The 26,141-nt window shown below is 40.8% G+C and overlaps 1 protein-coding gene and 1 long non-coding RNA gene across 8 annotated transcripts in view; one reads left to right on the top strand and one right to left on the bottom strand.

Moving 5' to 3' along the window:
- The window catches only part of LOC111246484 (uncharacterized), a 107,917-nt gene extending 82,097 nt beyond the window's left edge, over nucleotides 1-25,820 (top strand). For 4 of the 6 annotated variants that reach the window (XM_022796154.2, XM_022796155.2, XM_086984626.1 and 1 more), the window contains 12 exons: nucleotides 1,131-1,274; nucleotides 2,982-3,053; nucleotides 9,134-9,301; nucleotides 10,275-10,462; nucleotides 10,782-10,982; nucleotides 14,246-14,484; nucleotides 15,078-15,738; nucleotides 15,947-16,161; nucleotides 18,686-18,889; nucleotides 19,782-20,292; nucleotides 21,510-22,217; nucleotides 22,453-25,820. In XM_022796154.2, coding sequence (XP_022651889.1) covers nucleotides 1,131-1,274; nucleotides 2,982-3,053; nucleotides 9,134-9,301; nucleotides 10,275-10,462; nucleotides 10,782-10,982; nucleotides 14,246-14,484; nucleotides 15,078-15,738; nucleotides 15,947-16,161; nucleotides 18,686-18,889; nucleotides 19,782-20,292; nucleotides 21,510-22,217; nucleotides 22,453-22,703 — 3,562 coding nt within the window. In that variant the 3' untranslated portion in view covers nucleotides 22,704-25,820. The remainder of the gene's footprint in view (nucleotides 1-1,130; nucleotides 1,275-2,981; nucleotides 3,054-9,133; nucleotides 9,302-10,274; nucleotides 10,463-10,781; nucleotides 10,983-14,245; nucleotides 14,485-15,077; nucleotides 15,739-15,946; nucleotides 16,162-18,685; nucleotides 18,890-19,781; nucleotides 20,293-21,509; nucleotides 22,218-22,452) is intronic. The other 2 variants (XM_022796156.2, XM_022796157.2) reach the window with 2 other exon arrangements.
- LOC147756529 (uncharacterized) overlaps nucleotides 1-26,141 on the bottom strand; it is a 61,726-nt gene that overhangs the window by 23,382 nt on the left and 12,203 nt on the right. The window lies entirely within an intron of this gene.

The raw sequence follows: 26,141 nt of genomic DNA on the forward strand, positions 1-26,141 counted from the left end.
CATCTAGCCTGTGCCGGTTGGTGTCACAGGCAATTCAAGTTGACTCAACGAGAACGGGGACGAAGAGTTCCCAGGGACAGGTCACTAACCGCGTCAGTCGCTGGGCAGTCTTTCATTCCCGTCAACGAGATCAACATACAGCTTCTGTGTACATTTACCAGCATAAATACACATGGTACCTAAATCTATGGATCCGCACAGATAATTATTTACAGCCAGTGCAAACATATAAATATAATAAGTGGGTGAGAAGTAGGTTTGTGTACAATGGTGTGGGTCTATGTGAAGTATCCGTTTGGTAAAGAAAACCTTTCGATGACTTCGATGCATAGATACGACAATAAACATGATCACGGAGTAGCAGAGTAGGCTAGTGCAAGAGTTCGTAGCAGAACGGGGACAGAAAGGCATTAAGTGAATGATTAACTCCAGTTTTTAGCTATGGCAATCATCATAGATAAGCGGGGGTGCCAACCCATATTGAGTATGGTGCGCCATGGATCTCCTGGAAATACCAGCGGCCATTTGCTATTGCTATGATCCCCTGTATTGCTTGTTCAATACGTTCCAGACGTTTTATTGTCAGATCGCTTTGGCTACATAGCGACGTTTGTATCAGAATCAGATAATTCTCAGTCATTTTTGTACCTTTGCAGTCTTGCAGAGAGCGTTCTATCACATATGAACTATAGAAGTTGGCCGTTTAGACATATGCAAGCATACTTGTATCACATTAGTCTTGTTCTGAAAAAGGTAACCATGCGTTTCAAAAGAATAGGTACGATTTAAGATTGCTCGTACGTTTACAATAACGTGAGAATGGTTCTTTGTTATCGATGTTTTTTCGTTTTATTCGATTGAATGAACTATTGAGGATTATTGAGTTGCCAAGGTCAGATTGACCTAGCGGCTATCATTTTCCATTTTAGTCCAAATTCAACCTTCCAAAGTATTGCTTCAATGAACGAACTCACTAGCTAGCTCATCCACCTTCACATATTTTAGTCTAAACAAATAGGAATGATTGCCGAAGGCTCTGTAACAAAGTAACGGCAATACTCTTAGCAGACTTAGAATAAGCTTGTATCGATAACGTCATTGTGTTATATTTCATGTAACTTCGCGATCAGAGATCTGACATACAACAAGATTGACCTGATACCGCCAGGATCCTTCTCCACCCTTGAGAATCTTCGAGACCTCAATCTCGGCAATAACCTGATCTCCGAAATAGAGCGCGATGCTTTTATTGGACTACGAAGGCTGCAAGTTTTGTGAGTATCGCAAAGTCGCTAACAGTACAAATAATCAAATTAATTTATTATGACATATATTGGACATTATGAAAAGGGCTGGCCTGGTGATAGGCTATGTATGTAGTCGCTATGATCAATACAGCCACGTTAACTTCACTCTAATGAATAAACCGGGCACGCATTTCGAATTAAGTTATGCGTTAACTACGGGTTTTCTCGTCTTACGTCAAGTCGAGTCGAGCTTTCTAAAACTGTATTTTAATACGCCGCGTTCGTAGCTTTTGATGTGACCCGCCTCTGCGAGGTGTATCTTTAGCGCCGTATGTTAACATAGTAGGAAGAGCTGAGGAATCCGTTTGAAAAGATCTAGTGTCCTCTACTTCTTCAATCCTTTAAGCTAATTTTATTCCACAGATTACCTTAACGAGTTTCCCTTGATTAGTAATTTGCCTTTACTAAGAAGTAAACAAACGTGACTTCGCCTATTTTCCTATAATACCCATTTAGAGGAAAGGAACCAGTGGCCGTGATACGAAACGTTAATTCGAATTAAATTGACTACAATAGCCTGGGCTTCTGTCGAGACCTTAATCTTCTAGCAAATATAACGTGTAAGAGTTAAATCCTTATCAAACATCTCTTAGCCTCTGGTTGAAGAAGTAGATCGTTAGAAAGGAAGCAGTATTGATTGTTGAAGTCTTAAACACCCGTATCTACGGGACGCCGTAAGCCGTTTTTTTTTTCTCTGGTCATTATCTATGCAGACTATTACGCTGACCAAAAATGACCTGCTTATCCGCAGAAACGTATACACACAGTAATGTAAACAGCACTAAACAACAAACCGCGGGATATAAACTAGTAACGACTACAGAATTATAATTGGCAATTGAACTGAGATTGGGTTTATACGACAGCTGGGTTTGTTGGCTGTACGACGAGCCAAATCTTATCCTAGCGTATTCATGCTATAGCAGCTATGATACCCATGATTCATGGTCTGTTGGTCACGTGACACGAAAAGACCAACGAAATAAACGGACGAGCGCACTGCCAGCTAGTGCCGGCTCGTCCCAACGTATAATAATACATCACTCAGCTTATACCCGCTGCTATACATGGCTTATGTACAAGTACATTAGACAAGATTTATTGGAAACTCTGTTGAATAGCAAGTTTTAATAACGAATAAATGCCTCTATATCACTGGTATTTTTTTATGGCAAGGATCGAGAAGTCGTGAAACTCTTCTACCACCAAATCGGTTGAATGAAAAAATCGTTGAAAGGCAACGTTCGGGCATACAGCGGAATACATGTACAAATAAACACACTGTCGAATGTAGATAATTATCATGGAAATTATTAATGGAAAATCAATGGAGCTCCTATGCATCACAAAGTCCTACACGTTATACTTATATATATATATACATATATAAGTTGCGCGTAAGTATGTGTGTCCGTCGCTATTTAGTATGAGTAAATTGTGATTCACCTACGTACCTTATACGCTACGCGACATATACTGCGCCCAAGGCATGGCGGATGCACACCATTCCAGATGAATGCCATTCACAGCAGGTGTATACTTATGTTTCGGACTTCTGACAAAATGAAGAAGCTGTGGTAGACCTCTATTCCTTCAGAAACGGTATCATCATGGAAACTGCTCTAAATAATACATCTGCTGTCATGCCTGTTATTATCTCATTTTTCATTCCAGAGCAATGGAACGCAATAGGATCCGTTACATCCATCCCGAAGCCTTCCGGCCGCTGACGACAATCGAAGATCTGTAAGCGTCTCTTTCTTTGCATTCATTATGTGCGCACATAGTTTATACTAATATAAACGTATATTTATCTAGTGCAGTACTAAGCTCGGTTTCAGACATAAAGCTCAGTAATTAATTGTGAGTTCTAAGGGAACGTAAAGTGTTTGTTAGCCAATTGCCAACGAAGCATATTGTGTCATGATAATAGTAGCAGTAAAATTCTTATGTACGAGCAGCTATCCACATTAACTGAATGTAACATAGGTTCGTCCAAATGAAACACCGTCGTAGTTAAACGTGAAGGTACGCTTTGTGGGGTAGTACATTGTTTACCCAATGGCAAGAAGATCGGCAGAGTTCAAAGCGTTGTCTTTTATCAATCAGAATGGCCAACCCAACGAGCATAAGACGATCAAGAAGAACGAATTTGCAAATATAGGGTCCCAACACGATTCGTAACCCAATGGTAGACATGTAGCCTTTTGTACATATACGGCAACAGACGATGAACGCCTATTACTAAATCACTTTCTTTAACTAAAAGCGCATCAAATTTTCAAGGTAGTAACTTCCAAGGCAGTAAGATATTATCGTGAAAAAGTGAACCATGCATTGAAGATTATTATCACAGTAAGGTAAAAAATGTTTTTCAAGGTATTCAGTATCTTATGATTTTTCAAAGTAGACACATAAAAACATAATCATAGATATGTAGAGAAAACAAGCTGTTTATAATAATTTCTTTACGGTAGACAAAGAGACAACAAGGCCAAAAACATCCTTTTTACCTGAGATTGATGGTCTGCATTATTGCCAGTTTTTGTACGGCTTCTGAAAGACGCAAGGAAGATTCCCATGAGGCAAATCGATAGGTGTTAAACTTCAAGGACTCAAAATTCATCAGAAAAACTCAGAACGACATTTTTGATGCACCTGAATCTTTAACATAAAAATTGGCGGCCGTTTTAAAGAGCAAAGTGTCAATTAGGTTGTCTAAATAAGCTCCAGTGGTTAACCTTTTTGAGTTTTTTTGGGCTTCTCTCATCCTTTTAGGTTTTTTTCCGTTTCCAGCCCTTGTTCTATCGGAACTTCTACCCTAGTCAAAAATTTAATTTCGCTGAAATTTTTATATGTAGCGTATATGAGGGACACTTATTTAGTTTAGATGAAATGAGTTTGCATCTACCAATATCGTTGAACGTACGATGAGTAATATATATATATAAAAGAATTGTGATGTTTTGCTTAATCAAGTGTGGCTACGCTCTAAAACGCATTGTATGGACATTTACCTTGATATAGTTTGATTATATGGATGTATTATATAGTTTCTAAACCTTCCGGGATCATTATTTATCAAACCGTTTGTAATCCGTTTAAACGCAACACACACCCAAACAGCGACTTAGCGGACAACCTAAATGTATGTTTCCACTTTTACGTGGGATACTGCTGTTAGATATTGCTTGAGGCTTTGGCTCCCAGCACGTTACAAAATGCATCTACGCCCGTTTCAGATTATATCTGATCTAGCGTTTGTCGGCAAACACTTAGAAGGTTTTCAAGGTTTACAAACGATTACTGGTCCACTGCACCATAAAAAGAAAAGACATAAAAAGCAAGTGCCTTTCGTACAAGCTGCTTTTTTGTACCTTTTGCTTTCGCACTTGGCCTGAACTGCACGTATTCGACATGTAATAGCATTACTAAAGTTCCGACACATATAATCCTTATATCGAATAAGGTTAATTACAGCTTTGCAACCTACATATTGGATATCATCATCTTTCGTTTCGCCTTTGCACAAACACAATCTTCGTCTTCCGTGTAATGTGGTTCTTTTATTGTATTGAATGTATGGCAGGGTACACAAACAAACATATTCGTATTAAAGTCGCATTTGGACCTGGCATCCCTGTTGTAACGGACGCAGGTCCGCTGCCTACTTTCGGGCCAGCTAACCTTAGCTCCGTTCTGCTTGTTGCCGTTAAACGGAGAAACCCATAGGCTCTATCTTTTCGTCTTTCCAGAGCTTAACCATTTGTTCACCTTCGCGTGCTTCGTTTTTTCGTGTGCTTTGTTTGCGACGCGAGCGATTGTGTTCCCGTAATTTTCTACACTTCACGCAGTCGTTCTTTGCGCGTTCGCGCGTGTTGTTCTAAAGGCTAGTACTGTACAGCGGCATAGCAGCATAAAAGCTGAGCGAACGTTTTGGTTACCGGTGGCTGCGTGATTTGGCTTACAAGAAAAGCAGAAGCACTCTCCTTTTCAGCCACATACTTTGACATTCTATTACTTGCGCTCTTGTCGCTGCTGATTCTCGCTGGCACCCTCCGGGATTTTCAGACCACGCCCACGTCGACAACCCTGCTTCGTTTACATGTTCAGCAGCTTTCAAATACGCACAGGAAGACGCATGAGACGCCACTGCCGCCTTGAGCTAGCAAGGACGGGGGCGCAACCTGGGGAATAGCGTAACATAGCGAAGGATACGGCTAGGGGGTAGCAGAAGGACTATCCGGGCTAATAAGCAGTGACGCGACCGAACGAAGGACTGCCAGGCTGCTTGGCTTAGAACACTAGCAGCACCACCATCAGTAAAGGCTGTGATAGTGATCAGAAGGTACGTGCCCCCAAACTACGACTGGAAAGATTTTCTTCAGGATGTAGAGGAGGGCGATCCGTGCAAGAAAAGAAAGGAACAAGGCAAACTACAGGATTGTACATGTGACAAAATCAAAATAGTGGCTCGTAGAAATGACTGGAAGGGCGAGAGGCCTTTGAATTGCCCTTTTTCAGCCCTTGTTTAGAGGTACTGAACACTGGTGACGAAGAACTTATCGTAATGATGGGAGAAAATATAAAAAGTTCAAGCTAATGTCACGTGCAAGTCACCTTTAATAATTGAATTGCCAGTCTTAACGCTACTTGTCCACTGATCAATGACTATTCATGCCTAGAGATTTTTAATAGGGTGAGCTTACTGAACGTCATTTATTATCAACCGAACGGCTAAAGCAAAAGGTCACATGCCGTAAAGCTATCTGAGTGCATTTTCTGTATTTACTTCGAAGATGAATTCGCATACAGACTTATGCAGGCGCTAGCCATTTTGGGAGGCTCCGTTTATCCTACGCTTTTCGATCAAAGGATGTTCGGGTGGTCTTACATAGTATGATACAAAAGACACACGACAGAGCTGTCGTGCATATATGATTTTTTGGTGAACGCAGTATCAGTAATTGCGGTTCACTTGGTCTGGCCATTGAAAGAATAGGTTCCACAGTTTTAATTACAAACCATTTAGCGTAGCCGTTTCAAATCATAGACCACGTTCCTGTATATACTTGCTTTTTTTTTTCAAAATGAAAAAAGATCGCTCTTTGAGGTTTTCTATGTCCGTGCGTTCGTAAACACAAGGTATCAACCCCGAAACTCTTCTTGGTCACCCTTATTCTAACTAATTTGATTTGCTGCACTTGACTCATTTTAGCTCCCTGAACCGAAACCAGATCCCTTTGAAAAAGATAACGTAAATTCCTGTCATAATCGTGCAATGCTACTTGCCCATTTACAAGTCTCTATTCTGATGCACTACAAATGCATAGCCCCATGACCCGTCGTTTCTAGAAGCGTCGTTAAATTCATGAAAAAGGAGCAACGAACCTCGGAGCTGGAACAAATTCAAAGGGTGATGGTGGCTCCAGTGAAGTGAGTGTGGGCTTCCGGGAAGCAGAATGCCCGTAGTAAAAGACGACGATGAAGCATGCGCAAAATGGTAGCGTCCCAGTCCGTGATTCTACCAACGTCTCACCCTGCCTTTCGGTGCTTTGTGGTATTTGTTTTGAAGTGGGTGCTTAGCTCTGGCGGGAGGCGATTAAGTGGCCCACGGTGAATCCTTTTACGCAGTTTACTTGTGGGTCATTTTTGGATTGTGAAGGGACATGTTAACCTAGTGAGCAATACCTGAAAGTGGCCGCACGTAAACGCGGCGACGGGATAGAACTACCTGTCTGAGAATTTCCCGTTGAAATTGCAAGTTTTCCGCAGATGCATATTCCATTACTGGATAAAACATCGACCATTCATACGCGTAGATTACGACTCTTTTTGCGTAAACAAGGCTAGCTAGCTGTATAGTATCAAGACGGCGTACAGTCACTGATGAATTTAACGTTTCAGTGCTTTTAACCGAAGAAAAGGCGCGGCACTTTCAAAAACTATTTTATATTTTTGTTACCCTACCTACGCTCTATCGATGGTTTACGTAAGACAAGAGTATAAAGCTCTAATATAGCTATATTAAGACTTGCATGTAACACGCTGCTGTAGACAGTCCATTGGCCTCTTTGGGTGGCACAAACTGCCCATAGTTTCTATGGTCTATGTCAGCAGAGTTGATCAAAATGTATTCCATTACGAAGTCTTTACTTTATCTGGTCGGAGAACCACGAACGATATTTATCAGTTAACCATATAACGATTTCATGGACAGGTGCTTTTCGTTCCTGAACACATGTCTGTATACGTTAGAAGAAACGCAATATAATCATTATAATGATTATTACGAATAGTATAGCTCAACGCTAATGTTCACAATAAGACGCTGCTCTGTCTTCAGACCTGAAGGACGTTAACACCGACCACATCATTCGGCTGACACGCATTCTAAATTTAGACAAAAATATCTAATTAAACTCAAATATACTTTATCAGGAGACGCCGATACAGCGAGTAAATGAACCTGTAACATTCGGACAACACAGAGAATTATGACACATTTTGGGATGCCTAGTCGGCTGGTCCTTTGTTATCACTACTCGTATTCATAGACAACTGCAGTTATGCACGGTGCGAATTGAAAAGCCGGTATATAGATTGCGTACGCAGGCGGTGCCTTCAGTAATCAGCGCGTGCTAAACAAATAAGCAGAGTTGCAGAGGTGGCCGCGCTAAACAATAAATCCGTAAACCTTATTTACTTTTTACACTATATATATACATGTGTGTGCATGTGGGTGTCCACATACCAATTAAGCTTTTACTTGCATGCATCACATGTAGCTTATAACGAAGATAAAGATGAATTGCCCTATATCTAACTTAAAGCAACGCATATCTCATGAATAGAAAAGCGGCAGTTATTATAGCAACTATGTACACTGACTCAATAAAAAAAATCCTTTTTTTTTTCTTATTTGTTTAGAGCAATCCGAACCTAAGGCTGTCGCATCAATCATCTATGATGCACGTCGTATCGTGCAGCCAATTTACATCTTACGTTGTAAGCACGTGTTGTAGGCGAACTTTCGGGGTAGTTTCCTCTACTTATTTCTTCGATAATCATTTTGACGTAAACAGGAAGGTCCGTGCTCAGTCGTATCCGGGATTCCAAAAAACCAACATGGACAAATTTGCACTTGATCTTTGACCTACAAATATATATGTAGAGGTTTTGTAAAGGTCAATATCTGGCGGACAAGGAGCAAGTAAGAGGATTGCCGGGCTTACTTTTCATACCAGCCAAGAAGAGAACTCTACGCATCGCTCCTTTTGAACGAAATCACGTAGCAAAATGAAGATCTTGGGCAACGAATGTATAGTACTAGAGCCTCTTGGGGTATACATTTTTGCAAAACATTTTTGCGGCATTTTTGCCATTCACACAATCAGTCATCAAAAGTGTTGACTTCCCCTTCTAGTAAAAAAAAAAAGCAGACATAGGGCGCCACGATCCTAAAGGCAGACGCGAAACATCTCGATAGTTACCTATGCTTAAGCTATTTAGACTATACCTTTTAGACTTGCAAGAAAGCCAAACAACACATGGCGCTGCAAGTCTCACACGATGTTAGCTCAACCACCAGGTGCAAATTATAACTATTATTATAGAGACAACAGAGCAATGGGGCACAGTTGTCCCACATGTAAATGGATCGAGTTTTATACCCAGCTGGCTAAGAAGGCTATTTTCATTAATGTAATTCATCTGCTACAACGTGACAGAACTCTGGAAGCTGCTAAAGGTAGACTAATTACGTCATACTAATCAGTATTGTGGGTTTGTGTCCATTGTAATGATTTGTGGCTTGTTGGTTACAGAAACATGGCGGAGAATTTGTTTTCTCAGTTGCCTCATTCAGGTTTAGCTTCTCTGCGCCGCATTGCCGTTTCCAATAACCCCCGCCTCCGAGACTTTCCGCCTCCGGAAACATTTCCACGAATCACCCGTCTATATCTGTCGTATTCTTATCACTGCTGCGCGTATAGGTGTGTATTAAGCAATATTAGTGTTTCATTTGCTTTAAATTTATCTTTATCGTTAAGTATAGCCTCTTTCTTCATAGCAAATGTGTATCTACAATAATTTATCAGCTTGCAATGGATTGGAGTGTGGACCATCTGAACTGTATGTATTTACACACTGTATGTGACGGAAATTACGTACTCACGATGGGGCCGCTAGTGTATTAAGTGTGCCATGACAACCTTTCCACTGAATTAATGCAGAGACACTTTGAAGCTAAATGCATGACGCCAATAAAAAAAAAAATATGATAATCATGTTCTTTCATAAAACTTCCATGTTATCAAAGGAGATAAAGATCTACACATTGAGGTAACTTTAATCTCATACAATTCACTACAGCTAAAAGTCCGCAGCAGAAAATATGTTCACTCAATTCATAGATAAATGCCTATTGTTCGGCGTAGGATACGGTGGCAGTATTTATTTTACGAAAACCGAAAAAACTTGATCTGCCGAACTCAGCGAGTGGGTAAATTCGCCCCGAACACCATACGGTTACACAGCAATATGTTTTCCGGTTCTAGCGGGCAAATGACTAAAACAAAACGTCAAGGATGTCAAAAGAAACTGCAAACTTGGCCGTATCATTCGGGGTGCACTTCGTCAAGTGGGTCATCATCTCCGATACTCTGGTATTCACACGTTCGGTATTTCGTTTCAACAGTTTCAAGAAGCTCTTTTGCAAGAGCTCCACCAAATCGACTGCATAAATAACCACATATTATATTCTCGCTGTTGCGTCTCGATACAGAATATGGTGAAAACCGGATTGCTATTTGTCTATGAACCAGAACGGTTTTATTTAGAATCTCAAAATGTCCAAGTATATCCGTTCTTTAGTCGTACGGTGAGGTGCTTGTTATTGTCATGTGCTCGATGTATAATTATGAACGAACTAATGGTACCTGTATGGTATTTGTCTGGAATATGCAGTGAGCCTGATCAAGACTCGATGCTAGGAGGTGGCTTTGGGCTTGGAATACTTCCACCACGTACTAGGACACGACCTATTGAAGAACCTGTCACTCCAGACACCGTGCTATGGCTCAAAGACGATTTTGGAGATGAACAAATCGATTTCGGCACCTGGAACCGCTCTCACGAAATGGGATACTTTGACGGTAAGTAATAGCGAGCAGTTTTCAAGTTCCAGAGCTATTATGTTATACTGTCAAGCTAGTAGATATTGGTCTCTAACTATTGACCCAATGCTCGCTCGAAGAGAAATATACTGTTAACCCGGTTTTAGGCACCACGTAAAAATACAACTTAACGGATCTCGTAGGACATGTAGTCTGTTTTTATTGCGTTGTTTGTTACAACCTTGCCGGAAACACATATCAAGTAAGTTAGAACAATCGACAGCAATTAAGCCTGTCTCTACCTGTTTTTCGATTATTTTACTGTTACCAACATGGACGGATGACATTGCGCATGCAGCCAATGCCTCGGACAAGTTTCCCGAATTTGCGCGGACCTTATTAAAGGCCTATGGGTCAGACTATATTATCCCAGATAACTTAGCTCAGTATGCTGAAGAATATATGGAGGACTATCGAGGCGCACCGGATCACCATAACAATAATGGCGATAGTACCGGCTCCAACCACAAACATTTCATCACTTGCCTTCCAACGCCAAGTAAGTTTTCAAGTTGTTTCAATTGACCTATAGCAGTACTAGTAAATAGAAGTACTAAGATTAATGGTGCAAGCGAATAAGTCCTATCGAGCATCGATAGCTGTTCGGTTTTGGTACCTTGTTCTCAAGCAATCTGCCTAATTTGTTAACACAGAGCTAATACATGCCTCATGAACCAGCCTTACCTTAACAGAAACTATTTGGAACTATCTCTCTGTCTGTGGAACAAATGGACGTTCTGGTTTTACGTGTTTTTACTTAAACACTGTGTAAATTGACTAAAGCAACCAATGTAGTATTCGAAGTTTTTGGTATTTGACAACGGACACAATCCAACCGCATAGTCATACAGGAAAAGAGAGTGTCAACCCGCTTGGGCTAAAAACTGGGCCAGATCATATTATAATTGTACGATTCAGTAGTACTTCTTTCCATTTTATAAGTATCGATATATCGAACCCCACTCTCCCTCCCAGACACAAGGATTTCATCCATCTTGATGGGTGGGATATTTCACGGGTTCGGACCGTCAAGATGCCCAACCCGAAAAGAAGATTAATGAACTACATCAAGCCTGCACGTCGGTCATCTGTTGTATTGTGCTGCGTGCGCACTTAGCATTCTCGTATATGGCAAACCAATATACCTACGCCTCCAAATCACTGACATCGTTAAACACGCTCGGACGACACGTTCAAGGGACGAGAACAACGCGAATGACGGTGACACACACGCGCGATAACACCTTTTTTCTTGCTTACTGGCCTAGCGTCTGCCTCTGCTTTCTGCACAGCATTGTATATGTACTTCACTCTTACGCTCCTCAGCCGGCCAGGCGTGGTAATGCTGATAATTCCACGTAATATGGCAGTTTTCCCTGTCACGCTATTGTCGTTCATCACGGAGCGCACCTACCGTGCAACAGATGGCCCATACACATAGGTATCTTCGCGGCGTAACCGGAGATTCACTGGGGTTTGTGAGGATTTGACGAGCCGAGAAAAATCGGGTTCGCGCAGGAAAGGATGACATATATACGCCTTATGGAAGACTGTCTAAAGTCGTACATAACGGTGATGATACGGAGGTAGAGATTATAGCTGCGAAAAACGACAAGAGAGTGGCGAAAAAAAAAGTAGAATTAACAAGCTGGAACATTTTTGATCTCATTAAAAGTGTGCTTCAAATATAATACAATTAATGCGTAATGCTGCTACTGTGAAGCGTGCTTCACAGTGTTGCTCCGCTCGATTCAATTCCCCAGTTCAGAACAGAATATATGTCTATCTTTAATCTTATGGAATGCGTTCGAATAGGCTGACGGCAGCGTAGTTGTCTCAATACGTTCAGCGCCGTGAACATGTCGTCTAGTGAGAATTTGCTTGCAGACGAAGCAATACATAACAATACGGGCTTGGACTATCCGGCAAGTGCTGCTAATTTGTAGGCAATAATGAGCTGTGGTGTCTTTCTGAGAAGCTAGGGATTTTTACTTAATGATAACGGTCACACAAAGCGGATACCGTGTCGCTAGGACATCGGACGGCTGGAGCCCGGCTTAGGGCTAAAGGCGAAAAAGAAAGCTGTGCTCGTCCTTTTTGCTTCCTTGTCTGACGGATCAGTTCCGACCCAAATATCTACTTACAAATAGTAGACGTCTGATCAGCTCTATGAAGGCGTTACGGAGGAGCCTCGTAGTTGTAACTTACCATTCTTGCAAATGGATACCTTACACAGCGCGTAGCATTATTTGTGAATATGATGTCAGTTATGAACATACTTATGGGAAAACGGTATGCTTAAGGTAGGCGTTTCCTTTATGAGATGTTTGTCGTCCTTCACAAGGTCCGTCAGGCTGTTAGCTATCACGACTGTTTAGAGTTCCTGCTTGGTGACTCGCCTTCCTTTTGTTGTCGTCGACGTATGACTATACAGCGGGACAGCTGAAAACAATTGCCCTATTTGCACGTGTTTTTGTTCCTTATTGTTGCAGGCCGCAAGAGACGAATCAAAAGCTCTTGTACAGCTTAGAACGTAGATATTGTGAAATTTCAACAACTATCTAATTAATATCGTTGTTCTGCGGCAAGTTTTTTTTGTCAGCTTTGTGTTTTCCATTTAGTGAAGGTCGGCTGACCCAGAGCTTCTTAATTTCTTGTGCTACTTCCCGGTCATATTAAAGTAAAGAAGAACAATGTAGTCAATATATATTTGACAACTAAACAAGCTCAGTGTCATATCAGAACCTCAAATTCATATCACAAAATCGGACCATAAGGATTTAATCTAGGATAAAGTTCCCCTTTCACAATAAGTTATAAATATACCTTGTTCACCAATAGTCCAGGTGTTGTCAAAGCATTGTCATGACATGAGATATCAACTGAACTTTTGCAGCCTATGCTATTTGCTATTTTAAAAAACTTCGGAAAAATTTATTTAGTCAGTTATATTGCATTGTTTCTGCCTTCTAGTAATATATTCTTACCACACTCATTTTCGTGTTTATTGAGAAAGTTCTGCAAAACTTGCAGTTGCATTGTGTATTGATACGTTTATATATTATGTTGATTATTTTCAAGTAAAAAATTAATTTAATAAATAATACGTTTTATTATTATAGTTATAGTTAAAGCACGGAGGTGACTTTCTATGTTACGTCCTTGTTCATACACGGTGCATAGTTTCAACGGCGATTAGTACCTAGTGCTTCGCTGTTCATACCATCATCGTTCCATCTTTTGGCAACAATGGGCTGCACGGCTGTAAAGATAAGTAGTAAAAAAAATAAGCTAACAGCGTAGAAGTTTACTAGCAAAAATACAATTCAAATTTGATCAGACAGCTGCTTATCCAGTAGAAGATACCTGAGAGCGCCAAAGGTCTGGTTAGAATTTTTCTCAGTACTCACTAAAGGTTTAGAATGAACTAGCCCTATAAACCTAACACATGGGTAAAGGGCATGTGTTCGTAGCTAATATTAGTAGTTCAAGTGCTTGCTTGACTCTAGCTAAATTATCTTTTTTCCAATATAGCTTCGATAAGAATTCTCTTCATCTAAAGATTGATTCTGTTATCACTTGCAGATATAAGGCTATTTGAATATAGTATTTGTCTGACTGTTAACCAAACAGCTGTTGCGAGGGCAACTTAGGATAACAGCAATGTGCTTATTGTTCTCGGCTTCTAAACTGTATAGCAGCGTATAATATAGTTCAGCGTTCGTCTTCGATTAACGTGCGTCCGTAATATTATCGTATTAGCGCCTTTCATGCCCTGCGAAGACCTGTTTGGTTGGTGGACTCTGCGCTGTGGCGTATGGGTGGTTTTTTTGCTCGCCCTTTTGGGCAACGGACTCGTAGTCGTCGTACTCTCTTTTGGCCGTTCCAAAATTGATGTACCTCGCTTCCTCGTGTGCAACCTGGCCATGGCCGACTTCCTGATGGGCATCTATCTCGGATTCTTGGCTGTTGTGGACGCGTCGACCCTCAGCGAATTTAAGGTAATGTTACCTATAGGATAGTTCTGCTTCTACTGATTAAAAGCTGTGCGTTCGGATCGAGAAAAAAACCTATGGTTGAACGCATTCTACGGCTAACATCCGAATCGACGAAGCTTTTGTCTATGATACTGATCTATCTATAATGTATTCGATTTTTGGAATCCTTTTAAAAGCTAAAATTTTAGCCACTGAATATAGAACCCGCAAATAGTTGCTTTCTCGTTTTTTAGGTCGAATAGGCTTTTTTATTGCAATGATATTCTTTCACCGTAGCCTTATCCCGAATGCTTCAATACGGTAATTTTTACCCCCTTATATTATCTATATATTCAAACCTACAAGAATAGCCCTACAGTTGAGAAAATTAAGTCAATGATTGTAGGCTTCCACTTCACCGAGCTGTTGTGAATTCTGTTCAAACCCTAAGCTCCTTTCTGATCTCCTACTGGTACTGTCAACTATCGTAAACGCGTACTTAATTTTCCACCATTGAAATGACCCCTTCACAACTCTTTGCACACCTGGAAGCAGACCTATATATACGATTATCGAAATCCTCTGTTCTTTTTTTAAATTTTATATCTATGTCGCAGTTCTATGGGGTAGCTTGGCAGACATCCTTTGGCTGTCAGCTAGCCGGCTTTCTAGGCGTTCTATCTTCCGAACTGTCTGTCTACACTCTGGCCGTAATTACAATGGAGCGAAACTATGCCATCACGCACGCGATGCACCTCAATAAGCGGCTCTCCTTAAAACACGCCTCCTATATTATGTCGGTTGGTTGGAGTTTCGCTTTTGTTATGGCCCTTCTGCCGCTATTCGGTATCAGCGACTATCGAAAATTCGCCGTTTGTCTACCTTTCGAAACCGAGGATCGCGTATCACTTCTGTATGTCGTGTTTTTATTGGCCGTTAACGGGATGGCGTTTCTCATCCTGATGGGGTGCTACCTCAAGATGTACTGTGCAATCCGCGGCTCGCAGGCCTGGAACTCCAATGATTCACGCATCGCTAAACGAATGGCATTGCTTGTATTTACCGATTTCCTCTGCTGGGCGCCCATAGCCTTTTTCTCGTTAACGGCATTGTCCGGCATTCATCTGATCAACTTAGAAGAAGCAAAAGTCTTCACGATATTCGTGCTTCCGCTCAATTCGTGCGCTAATCCGTTCCTCTACGCGATTTTCACTAAACAGTTCAAGCGAGATTGCGTGCTCATCTGCAAACGCATTGAAGAATCACGTGTGACCAGAGGTAAGGGGGATAATATTAAGCTTCCTGTTTACACATCATTATATTCAGTATTCAGTATCTGTTCAGTATACCAAAAGTAATTTTTTCATTAAAAGGCTAATAATAATGAGAGGCTTTATCCGATTGCATAAGAAATGTTTGACAGGATCAGGGCAACGCAAATAATAGATGAACGCATGAGAAGTGCCTTTTTCTCTGTTTGCCACAGGTATCGGGCGCTGCCGACATTCGTCGAACTTTTCCAATCGGCATACGCTTGCGAATACTAACTCGGCCGGAGAACGGAAGAGCCTATCGAATGAGCAGCAGTGTCAATGTCAATGTGGAATGATTAAGAACATTGCGCGAGACCATCTGATCTCGTCACAGGGCGGGTGGAAGAAGTTCGCCAGAAGGTACCTTTTGTGCCAAGAAGCTGAACCGGTATGTACTGGCCATTGAGAAGTTTGCTCTTAGCTATAAGTAATCGTTCCCATATGCAGGTGATTGTGACGAGTACGTATTAAGAAGGTACAGCGGCGTATTTACTCATACGGCAGCTTGTCATAATGTAATGATATTTGGGCACACTAATGTCCCTTAGTTCTTAGCTGTAATGGTTAAAAATCCTAGTATTTGGTCGAAAAATCACTGCGATGCGAATACTTTTCATCGTAATTAAAGTTAGTTATACGGCAAAAGCTATAAAACGGCGATTTCAATGGAAGTTTGGCCGCAATCTGTTTCTACGAACGATGGACACCCCCTAGTTAGCTAGTATTAAAATAGACGTCCTCTTGCGCGGACAGAGCGTAAGTTTACTTTTTAAATGTCTTTCGAATTGAAATTTCTTAGTGTTTAATTAAGTAGTTAATATATGACATGTCACACATTTACTTTATATGTTCATATATTGCAATGGCGGAGCAATGCTAATTATTAAGCGATGCGTTTGGTGTAGTGCGAAGCCAAATTTTCGTAATTTCAATGGTTTTCCTGAAAAAATGGCAGGAAAGCAAAAGAAAATAAGGCAGAGTCTTGGCACTCAGTGTAGAAAAAAAATGAATTAGATCCTTTTGTAAAAAAGATAGCTACCTCCTGATATGAGCTCTGTAGTTATTATCATCTATATCATGTATACAGGATACGCCAAAAAATGCATAATATGTTTATATTCTCAACTATAAGGTCGTGCTTTTGGAAAAAAAAGCTACAATTCAATTAAAAAATGAGTCTATTTTCTATTTAAACCGACTGAAACTTTTGTGACGACTGTTTTATATTCGCAACAAAGTATCCAATAAGATTTCTGCGTGCACCACTTATATCTAATCACAGGGTGTGTCCACACAGACATCGTAATGTACGACAATGCATCTCATCTTTAACTTTGCTCCATAAGAAAAAGAAAGTACGGAGCAAAGTCACGCTGCATCAGACACTGAAACCTCTAGGAACACTTTCAAACTTCCGGTAGAAGGGGTACGCAGGCGGTTCTGTTATTGCCTATTAACACAGAGGTATAACATGTAATTTCTTTACAATTTTTTCTTTACAATTTAGGTATCATTCCTAACATTTTGTTTAATGTGCACTTGGAACATCACATTGTAGCTTATTTTTTTTAGCTTTAATTTTGTAGGCTGGGATACACATTCTATGTGACAATGTAATGTATGGATACATTCTGTAGCGTACTATGCACTTATTATTTCAAATGACAGTCAATGGCGGGCTAGTTATTAAATCAAAATGATTGTTATAATCTTATGGCAAAGTATAATACTGATGCTATGGTTAGATGTAATAAAAATCAGATTAACCTTAAATTATTTGCCTATAGCTTCGCCTGTAAAATATAAAACCTGTAGCAGCATTTGTTTGCATCCCCTAGCGACGGCGGTAACGAATGCCCTAATCTGCGACGGTTTATCACCGATTACTCTAGCTAAAACACCGTAATGAATTTGGTTCATAGCTTACGTTATGGTGATGTTGTCGGGACCCGTTTAGCTAGACTAAATAATTTCCGACAGCCAGTGCTCATGCAAACGCACCTAGGAAAGCCTACTCAAAAAACTGGTAGCAGCAACATCAGCTTAAACCTGAGTGCTTGTAGGAGCAGGCGAAGCAGGTCAGGCGAGCAAGCAACGCAGAATACAAAGCTAATTTCTCTGCTCCTTCGTTTTTCTCCGTCCCGGCCTCTTTTGTCCGTACGTCACTGGTGTCGTGAGCCGAGATCGCTAACTTCGAAGGCTCTTAATGCTATTCCAAGGGAAGCTAGTACTCATTTGGCTCTGGACGAAGCAAACGACAATTTCTCAGCTCCTAGATCCTGTTCCACCTTTTTTTGTTTTTTTACTCCGAAACTACCTTTCTAACTAGACACTGCCCCTGGGCCGACGGCATATCGCCGCCTGGGTCACCGGCAGTCCTACGTCACGGTTCTGCAGCTGCCAGTTATCCTCGCCGCTTTATGGGTCATTCTTTTTATTTACAACTTATATAGTTAACTAGTCACTGGTACTATTAACTGAAGCACAAGTCGGACCAAAAACGAAACACTAGCGAATGATAGCGATGATTCTTTTATTGGGGACGACTTGGGAAAGGGGGTACAAGCACAGTCTCCACGAGTCATAGGCACTGAATGGTAGAGACAAACGTCGAGCGGACAGAGTATGTCTCTTGATAAAACGCTTGCTCATAGTAATATTGCGTCTTTCGTTGTGTGACAAGGCATGGCTATTGTTTTCTTGTACATCTTGCATAGCGAGGAACTCTCTGCACGAAAAGTTCGGATCCTGTAGAGCTTCCTGACTTCAATATTCCATACGGCAAACACCATGTGCGTCTCAAGTTTGCTAAGTACTAGACAACTGTAATAAAGTAGCGGATGGAGCAGGATTTTTACGCTCTGTCAGGCTTGATTGCGAAAATGAACCTTTCTTATGTCTGTATATTTCAGGAGACGGAACACAACGCATACAATATGGCACTTGTTCGAATCCAGCGTAACATGGAGCGTGGTGCCAATCGAACGTCATCAATATCGTCCGAGAACTTCAGCTCACGGTCGGACTCTTGGAGACAGGGAAGCATCCCTTTCAAACTTATTGACAGGAACGGCCAACGGAAAAGCTCTTGGGGAGTTACTCGAAAGGCGTCTCAGGTAGCTATATGGCTAAAGGACGCTCTAAGTACGATGAAGAATGAATATCTTAGATCAATGTACTACAACTTTTTGTACGGAGTGTATAAATTTTTTTTATGACAAACAGTTTATAGTTGCACTTAGTTACTTACAGAATCTCCTATTTATAGCGATATTATCCTTCATTAAATAGCCTAATTTTCTTCAACAAACAGCGTATAGAAATTTAAAGATGGATGGCTTCGGGAGGCATGAGGTTCCTTTCAGATATCGCCTTCATCGGCAGCGAACTGTTGAAACGGGTGTAGAAACACTACAATGGCATTTTTTGCAACATCGTTTTTTATTTCTATCTTATAAACGCAACAAGAAACTTGGTGCTATAATGCTTATAACAATATGCTATGATACTCATGAGCAAAGCTTTAGGAATACGTTGAACATTACAATGCTCTATTTAGGAGTACTGATGTCTCTGATGCTATTTTGAATATGTTCGCAGAAATACATTACAGATTACACGGTAGAACCAGGATGAAGTGTTTTTTAGGATGAAATTTTACTAGCGAACGAATCAAGGTTTGTTCAAGGGGTAAACGAACCTCAATGTCTTTGTACGAAAACCTGTTCGTTCCAATTCGTGATAATTCGAACTTTTGTTATTTTTCTCAGCAAAATATTATATAATTTTCAAATAATCTTTACGTTCTTATCATAAACTTGCTGCGTACATTTTTATTAAATGAACCGACATAGATCCGTAGATTACAGTATACGTCCCTGGTACTAATCTCCTTAACTGTATTAGTAGCATACTGGTATATTCCATTTCTTGTCCACAAGTGTCATTGTTTTATTCATTATGTTGCCGTATTTATTACATCTGATACTACTCTATCTGTGATTCCAGGATTCATCGATCAGCTGCAGTCGTCAGGATTCATCGACATCGACCGTACGAATCACCTCTCGTTCATCGGTCAGCAGCGGAGAGGCCGGTACACTCCTTAGGGGGCTTCATCTTGGAAATATGGGTCCTCATGGGCACCATGGTGGATGCGGGGGTCCGTGCAGCGGCCACGGACCGCTAAGGCCACAGCCGGGTAAGTCTGCTTCCCTTGATCCGACCTTGGCACGCCTCTATCGCGCTCCCATACAGGGGAAACCTCAGCTGTGTCGTCAGCTGGCCGTCGATGACGGGTTCCGTTCCCTCGCAAGCCAAAATACTCCGCATAGCCACAGCCACAATCCAGGCGATGGCATGACTACGACCTCAAGTCATCATCCTACCAACATCCTTAACCATCATCAGAATTGTACGGCGACGAGCTCAGCAACGGTAGCCAGAAGCCATAGTAACCAGGGAACGGCTGGTAGCCAAGGCGCTGGACGCTCTCCACCACATCTTCGAAGATTTAAAGGTAAAAATGGTATCAACATTGCATAATGACAAAAAAGCTTGAAAATGCGTGGCGCTAGAATTGGTCAGGTTCGAGGCGACTGAATGACAAATATATAGATTTAGTTCCTAGAAACTACAGTGAATCTAAAAACAGTATCTCGTAAATAATAAATTGAATAAATCATGTAAAACGAAATGGATCGAGCCTTTGTACTTGTAATAGCTTACCTCAAAGCTGCACTTACCCTAGTTGTATGACAAGGCCCATTTTTAAGGCCGTAAAATGAATGCACTAGTTATAAAAAAACTGTTTACCAAGCGACAAAAGCTTCGCCTCAAATAGAAAAATTCATAAAAATTATTCCATAAACAAATCCAGAAAAAATCATAAACAGACACAATTACCGTAGACTGATAAATACACTTAGATATATAGAGTTTTCACAACAAAGCATCGTATGTTTCTGCTTGGTTTGCAAATTTCAATACAACCAAGTTATACACACGAGATTGTTTATAAACGACAATAAGGTAAATAGCCTCTGGTAACTTTTGTGACGAATAAGCAAACAAGTGATATTATGCATTCGGGATTTCAGCTTAAGACAACTTTGCTGGGCCTTGAGCCTTATATTTTTATTAACTACTTCTGTTGAAGTTTACTTTGTGTACGATGTAGTAAAAAAGTAAGAAGTAAGGCAAGTTATTGTTAAAGAAAAAACGGATACAAATGGATATTTATAGAACTTTTCATTTTTAATCGAAGTGTGTTACAACTGCGATGTCGTTGGCTATCGAATGAAGGGCACACACGGTGGATTCATACTGTTTACGAAGGGCCGGACAGGAAATTCCATTTTTATGGTTGTGACTTAAGGGTATTTCCTGGCGAACCCGGCATTGCACAAGCTTTGTTTGGATTAAAATACATTTACGAAACAGCTCAGACCGTAGAATCAGTTTAACAAAATATCAATAGCAATTTACCTGGGTCTTCTGGCTTCAATTTTCACTATACCTTTATTACAAAACTTGCAAGCGTCCTCTCCTAGACTAATTATTTTTTCTCGTTTCAAGATGCATTTGATTTATTTTTGGTCGATTCCTCGAAAAGATTTTCTTAGTTGGTATAACAAAACCACATAGTTTTTTCGCTTTAACCAAAAAAAAACAATTGTTACATAGCGTTTTAGCAACCTCTACTCTTTTAACATACTGAACGACACCTTCATTCAGGAGACCAACTCTGTTCGGCATGTGCTCGCAAGGAAATGGGCCTTGTGGGTTCATCTGGACCGTTGGCCCCTGGCTCGCGTAAAGATGACAAATTCAACTGCTTCTACAATCGGTTAACAGAGACGAGTCGCGAAGATTCATCGGAAGCATCAAAAGATGATCCTCCCGGAACTTCAGAACAGAGCAAACAGAATCACTCGGAAAGCAAACATACAGATACGTCGAACACACTCGATAACACAAATTCGAACTCTGAAGATACTCACGGTCACTCCATACCCAGCACAGCGACAACCGGCATCATGTCCTCCGACGGACAGAGCGTTCCTGATAGCAGCGTGCCTACTGAAGGACTTGCAACCGATTGTTCCGTGGACAGCAATGCTCCGCTGAACAAAGACAAATTGAGCAAGAAGGACGAAGGCAGATTTGGCGGCAAGGACAAGAAAGACAAAAAGGTAAAAAAAAATCGACAGTCACAACAGCAAGCTGGGCATCATCATATTAGCGTTGACGATATTAATGCGAAGGCGCAAGCACTTCAAGCAGGTCAGACGGGCGCGGCAAGTGGTTCGGCTAGTCGAAAGACGGTCTCCGATAACTCCCTCAAGAAACTGTCTTTTCGAAACTTGCCGCATTTTCTACGTCAGTTTTCATCTAGTCAAAGTCCCAAGAACTCTGCGCAAATACCTCAAAGCAGCGCCCAAGGTATGTAACAGTGCGCATGGTTATATATTTAATGCCAATAGGTGTACTGTTCATCAGACAAATACTTAACTTAACCTAAAACTTGTTCAACAATATCATTAAAACAGAGCAGGTCGAATGTTTTAAATTGTTTTTTCTTGCTTACACTTCTTGTTCACCCCAGGGGCGGATAAGCATTCAAAAGAGTAGATAAATAGCCCTTATTGTAAGTTGTTGTCGATTCGTTCTGTCTTAGGACAATTCTTGGGTCCTCCAAGTGCCGGCCTGCAGTCCTCCAAAAGCGACACGGGCATTGCGCAGCGCGCTGACTGGGGCAGCCTTGAAGCACACACAGAACGAGCCAGCAGCTCTGATTCAGAATCTGAGCCTTCCGAAATTCGTTTCATGGCTCAGGGTCCAATGACCCCAAAACTTCCGTCGATTCGGACGATTACTTTGCCACCGGAAGACGAACCCGATGCCGCGGAGCATTCGCCGCTCATTTGAGAGATTGAGACCATCAAGAAATGAAACTTCCTTGAAACCCTGCGTCGCATTGTGTCTCAGAAATCAGCAGTCTTCACATGTCTAATCGTTATCAAGCACTGCATCACAAATCTGCTTGATCACGCAGTTGCTTTGAGACGAGTGCCGCAAGTGAAGCACGAACAAAATCTTTAGTAACCTAGGAAGATCGATTCATGATGTTTCCTTTTTAGCGGAAAATGGATCATTGTATCGCACCACCATGATGGACTTCAACGAGATTATTGCTCCGTTCCTCATAATGTATCTTGTACTATATGTCTATACGCGTCACGATCATACACACACCGAAAGATACGGATACACACTGTAGAACGTTACATTATAACTACCACTGAACAGAAAACCCAGTCAATTGCCTCCATGCGAGCACTTGTGTAAAAAGGGCTTAGCAATCTCAATATTTTCTCCCCACGGTGATTTTAACGTTGCCTCGACTGTTTTTTCCCTACATATAGTTAACAACGTTCAAGTTCTCTTGAGTAGAGTGGTGAACGTTAAACATTTATTCAAGATCACAACGCAGGCCATCAATACTCATTAGATGATCGCGAATTAGTCCAGATTTTTTTCAATACCATTCTTACTTATGAAGACGTAACGGATAATATCCTTTGATGGATAAAAGAGTATATATATATATATATATATAGGCCCGATTCAGGATTTGAGGATAAAGTTAGCTTAGTTAAATGGATACGTTTTATCGTGAGAACTGCTTGCTCGACCCGTTAGTATCTTTCCGAAATTGATTTGCCTCAAAGAAAAAAAACAATGCGAGATTGCTAGTTCCTTGACGTGGTTCCTTTAGTTCAGCTATGAGAAGTTCAATGATAGATAATGAATAAATGAATTTACACGACACACGATCAGTGTTTTGTTATATATGCAGATATAGGAATACAGAAATATACATTGCTGCTTGTAGATGAGTGCATACGAACACGTAGACGCATAGAAAGGCCACAATCAAACAATTGCAAGGAAGATACTGATAAGGAATACGAACTATAGGTACGATGTATGTATACTCAATTCACTATTTCTACATATGTACATCTTCCGCTAAGGGTAATGCACCCGTTGTGTTTACTACTAAATACTGTTGGCTATTTTTGACTAACATACACATAGACCCAAAGGCACACTTACACACCGGACGTAGAGAAATGCACTTGTTATAATGGAAATATCGTAGTTATCTATTGATAACGGCGACGAAAATTATGGTGCTACTAAAATATTATCACGGCCGCATAAACGTACGCCTCCCATAGATCCGTGCGAAATATATTTAATTTAAGTTAATTTTATTGAAAATTATCATGACGGTAGCTATAGTGGACAAAAACGATGTCGTTTGGGCGTGAATACATAGTTCGAGTACATTGCCATTGACTTTTACGGGTTAGTCTAGAAAGGCTTAAGTGTAGAGTGATTCCGAGCAAGTATCAAATCATATCAATGATGATCTGCTCAGTGTACGTAAGACGACCTATTCATCTGATGAGTATCTGTGGTCATTAGTATAACGTTTGGTTCAGAGAACTGTCGGTGCTTATTTAAGCTTTAGAGAGCTGTAGATTATGATTTTACTATATACTAGATACTATTTAAGGTCTCAATACTCAATTCCCGAGACCGTCGACACCATATATACAGGCTATTACTATTATTAATTAAAATTATCTACAACTATTATCAATATTGTTTCTTCGTGGTACGTGTGCATGTGGGCGTGTGCTTACGATAGGTCCTTCTCTTAGCTGGACGTAGCCTACTCTATATGGGACTCTAGCCTACATATAGTAACTCTAATGCTCCGGACCTCAAAATCGAGGTCTTTCGACGAAAAAGAAACTTGATGTCGGACTGTTTTTTGTACACATGAATACGCAATCGGCCGTCCGGGCCAATTTTACGTCTGTCGATACGCCAACCCTTGCGTCGAACATGGCTATAGCCTTAGGACCATACGGTATACATGTATTCTAAGTAGAAAAACACGTGTTCAATAAATCATTATTATTGTATCCTGCGGAAATAATTGTACATTAATTACCGTATATTATTATCCTTCACACCAAGCCGCATAGTTTCTTCAACACAACAATTATTTATAGATGTTATAATAATTATAAAGATCATGTGTTACTCTGTGTATGTATATATATATATATATATATACATTCATGCGTAGATACTATATACAAGATGAACACGCGTACGAAGAGCACAAAGTTTGTCAAAACAAGCACTTGCGTTCGTCAATTCATGTCGCTACGGGCAAAATTTGCCCTGGTTCCTTCGTCGCTTTCCTATCGAACGGTTTTCTCCAATCGTCAAACTATAGTATTTGCTGGGCTGAAACGACCAAAACATCGGCCCTGTTGTTGGGCGTGCTTAATATGGAAACATGAACCAGAGGCCCAAGACAGTCGAGGCTGATCGTAGTGAATAGATTAGTTAAGAAAATAATTTATCAAGTTGTTGTATCGAGGTTCGACGCTTGCTTAACGATCATTTGTGAATGAGTACTACTATTATGGTAGATATGGGTGGTAGCAGATAACACGGTGACTTTTCTTTAAGGCAAAATGTACAGGACCGAACACTAAAGGACCAGAAATTCGAGCGAATTGTCAACAGGTTGTTTCGACCCCATTAATAATAGCCTCTGAAGCTGCACCTCTATACAGAGAAGGTTACAGATTTTGAGCTGTAAAAGTCAGTTGATGCATGCAAATGGCGTATTGGCCTGTCACGGAGAAGATAAGGATTAGCTGGGTGTGTGGGAGGTGTAGGGAGGGGAAGATATTGATTACTATCACAATAGAGAACAGTAAAGCATACTCGGAACGACTATAAAGATCATCGACAAGACAATGTAAAACATCGTGGCTTACTAATGACAGTAGAGAAATTATACCCCTACACCGAAATGTCGGTTACATTCGTGTAATATTTATTCAACGCCAAATGATGGCACCAACACGAAACACCTATAAGGATAACGTGAAAAACATATGAGGAAAATAACAAATAAACAATATCTACAAATCTGTTACAAATAACGCATGTTTTTCGTCTTTTTTAGTTGGCTAGCATCTGATATGTTTCCTGTATACTGCACAAGTTATACGACGATCATACGTGGCCGTTTCGAAGGGTTATCTAGCGAGGACTAATGTTAAAGGTCAATTTGCGTTCGGATCTTTAATTATGCCTGCTGATTTAAGCATTACTTATGTTACGTAAATAAATGTAATTGCTGCTCAGCATTGCTTCAACCTGCTTCTTCGGGTGGAACCGACTACGTAGATTTACAAAAGTGTGTCTCAGGCATCAGCAGCATTGGGCTTGATACCGTGATGTCTCACGGGACACGCGACAGTTTTA

The sequence above is a fragment of the Varroa destructor genome, unplaced genomic scaffold, assembly GCF_002443255.2.
Source record: "Varroa destructor unplaced genomic scaffold, Vdes_3.0 BEIS01000003.1, whole genome shotgun sequence".
Classification (NCBI taxonomy): domain Eukaryota; kingdom Metazoa; phylum Arthropoda; class Arachnida; order Mesostigmata; family Varroidae; genus Varroa; species Varroa destructor.